Below are 1767 nucleotides of genomic sequence, written 5' to 3' on the forward strand. Positions count from 1 at the left end.
CGCTAAAGAAATTAGAAGCAAGTTGACCATATTTTTCTTAATAAGTTAGGAGTTAGAGACTGAAAATGCCAGCAAAATATTTTTTCCAAATGACAAGAAACAAATTATTGCTGTACCTCTAGCTGGTGGTGCCTTCACTTTTTTAGGAACAGGGACAGGTACTTTCTCTTCAGGAACAGCTTTCTTTGGAGCTTCAGGCACTTTAGAAAGATGAGTTTTTAGAATTTTAATCCATAATATCCTTATTATATTTGGTACAGAGATGTCACAGTGTTTTCTTATCTAAACAATAACGGAAGTGTTTGCATAGGAAAACACACACAAATACTAGACATCATAACACAGTTGTAATGATGCAAACAACATCATGCCTGTTAGAAATACACATCTTCATCAACACAAGATAAAATTAACAAATTGAGAACATAAAATGGAGGTTACTTTTTTGAAGATAAGTACATAAGTTCAGTTAGCAAATGTTTTATACCTTTTACTGGTGGAGCTTCTTTGATTTTAGGAGCAGCAGGAAGTTTTGGTTCTGGCACAACTTTCTTTGGCTTCTCAGGTACTTTAAAAATATTACAGGATACAGTTTCAGAGATGAGAATGGTGTCAAGTACAACATGCATTTGTTTAATCCATAAACAAAGATTTTGTAAAACACACACTGGAAACATCAAAACAACACAGCAGGAAGGCTTAGAGTGAAACAAACAAATAGTTCACGTTGAAAAGCTGAAGTACCTTTTGCTGGTGGGGCTTCCTCTCTTTTCGGAACTGCAGGAACTTTTGGTTCTGGCACAACCCTCTTAGGCTTCTCGGGCACTTTAAATAGATTACATAATACTGTTTCAGAAAAGATAATGGTATCAAAACAGCAAGCTTATACTTTATTAATAAAACATGAAATATACATATAACACACACACAAAAACTACGTAACTAGGTACTTTGAGACACGAAAGAACCATATTGACAAGTGCATGTACCTTTAGCTGGTGGGGCTTCTTCTCTTTCAGGAACAGTATACTTCTCCTCTACATAGTACTGCTCTTCTTCAGTCACTTTAAAGATAATATTAAGAATGCATCATTTCAATATTTGGAATGTGTGACTTACTGTTTTCACTACCCTTAGCAAAAAAAGGATAACCAATGTAATATTTATATGTTCATACATTGCTACTGGGTTTAAAAACAGTTTGAAAAAATTTGTAAATTTGCTTGGAAAATATGTTTGAAAATGACACATAAAAGCTATTTTAGTGTATTTTGAAGAGCGGTTCTGATGATCCTCTTAACGGACTATTTTCACCTGTTTTTAAGAGGACCCAGCTATGATTTTCTCAGGCAGGTGATAAGAATAGCAGGTCATATTAGTGGAATTAGACAATTTTGCTTGTACAAAACCAAAATTAATTTTTAAAATAGCAATAGTCATGGATAATTTTCCCCATAGCCTAGACTCTCTTATTTGCAGTCCTACCTGCTGAAATTTCTTCTTCTTCTTCATAAACAGAAATCGACACCTCTTCCATTTCTTCAGTCCATTCTTCCACTTCTTGTTCTTTAAAGATACGGTTTGCTATTAGTATATCTGTATCATAATTGTTGTGGTAGATGTATAACAATATTTTGAGGTCAAAGTTAGAGCTACATAAATGCATACAGACAGACATATATGCACATAACAAATAAAGTACTTTGTACACCTATGGACAGGTACAGACATTACACACAAACTGGTATAAGTGACCAAAAACTGGTC

The 1767-nt window shown here is 34.0% G+C and overlaps 1 protein-coding gene across 1 annotated transcript in view; it reads right to left on the reverse strand.

Moving 5' to 3' along the window:
• Positions 1-1767, reverse strand: part of TTN (titin) — a 312981-nt gene that overhangs the window by 166437 nt on the left and 144777 nt on the right. The window contains exons 128-132 of the mRNA XM_019522860.1: positions 1486-1711; positions 990-1064; positions 745-825; positions 488-568; positions 117-200 (exon numbers count right to left, since the gene is read on the reverse strand). Coding sequence (XP_019378405.1) covers positions 117-200; positions 488-568; positions 745-825; positions 990-1064; positions 1486-1711 — 547 coding nt within the window. The remainder of the gene's footprint in view (positions 1-116; positions 201-487; positions 569-744; positions 826-989; positions 1065-1485; positions 1712-1767) is intronic.

Source organism: Gavialis gangeticus, unplaced genomic scaffold (genome assembly GCF_001723915.1).
Source record: "Gavialis gangeticus isolate Ggan-Ray unplaced genomic scaffold, GavGan_comp1, whole genome shotgun sequence".
Classification (NCBI taxonomy): domain Eukaryota; kingdom Metazoa; phylum Chordata; order Crocodylia; family Gavialidae; genus Gavialis; species Gavialis gangeticus.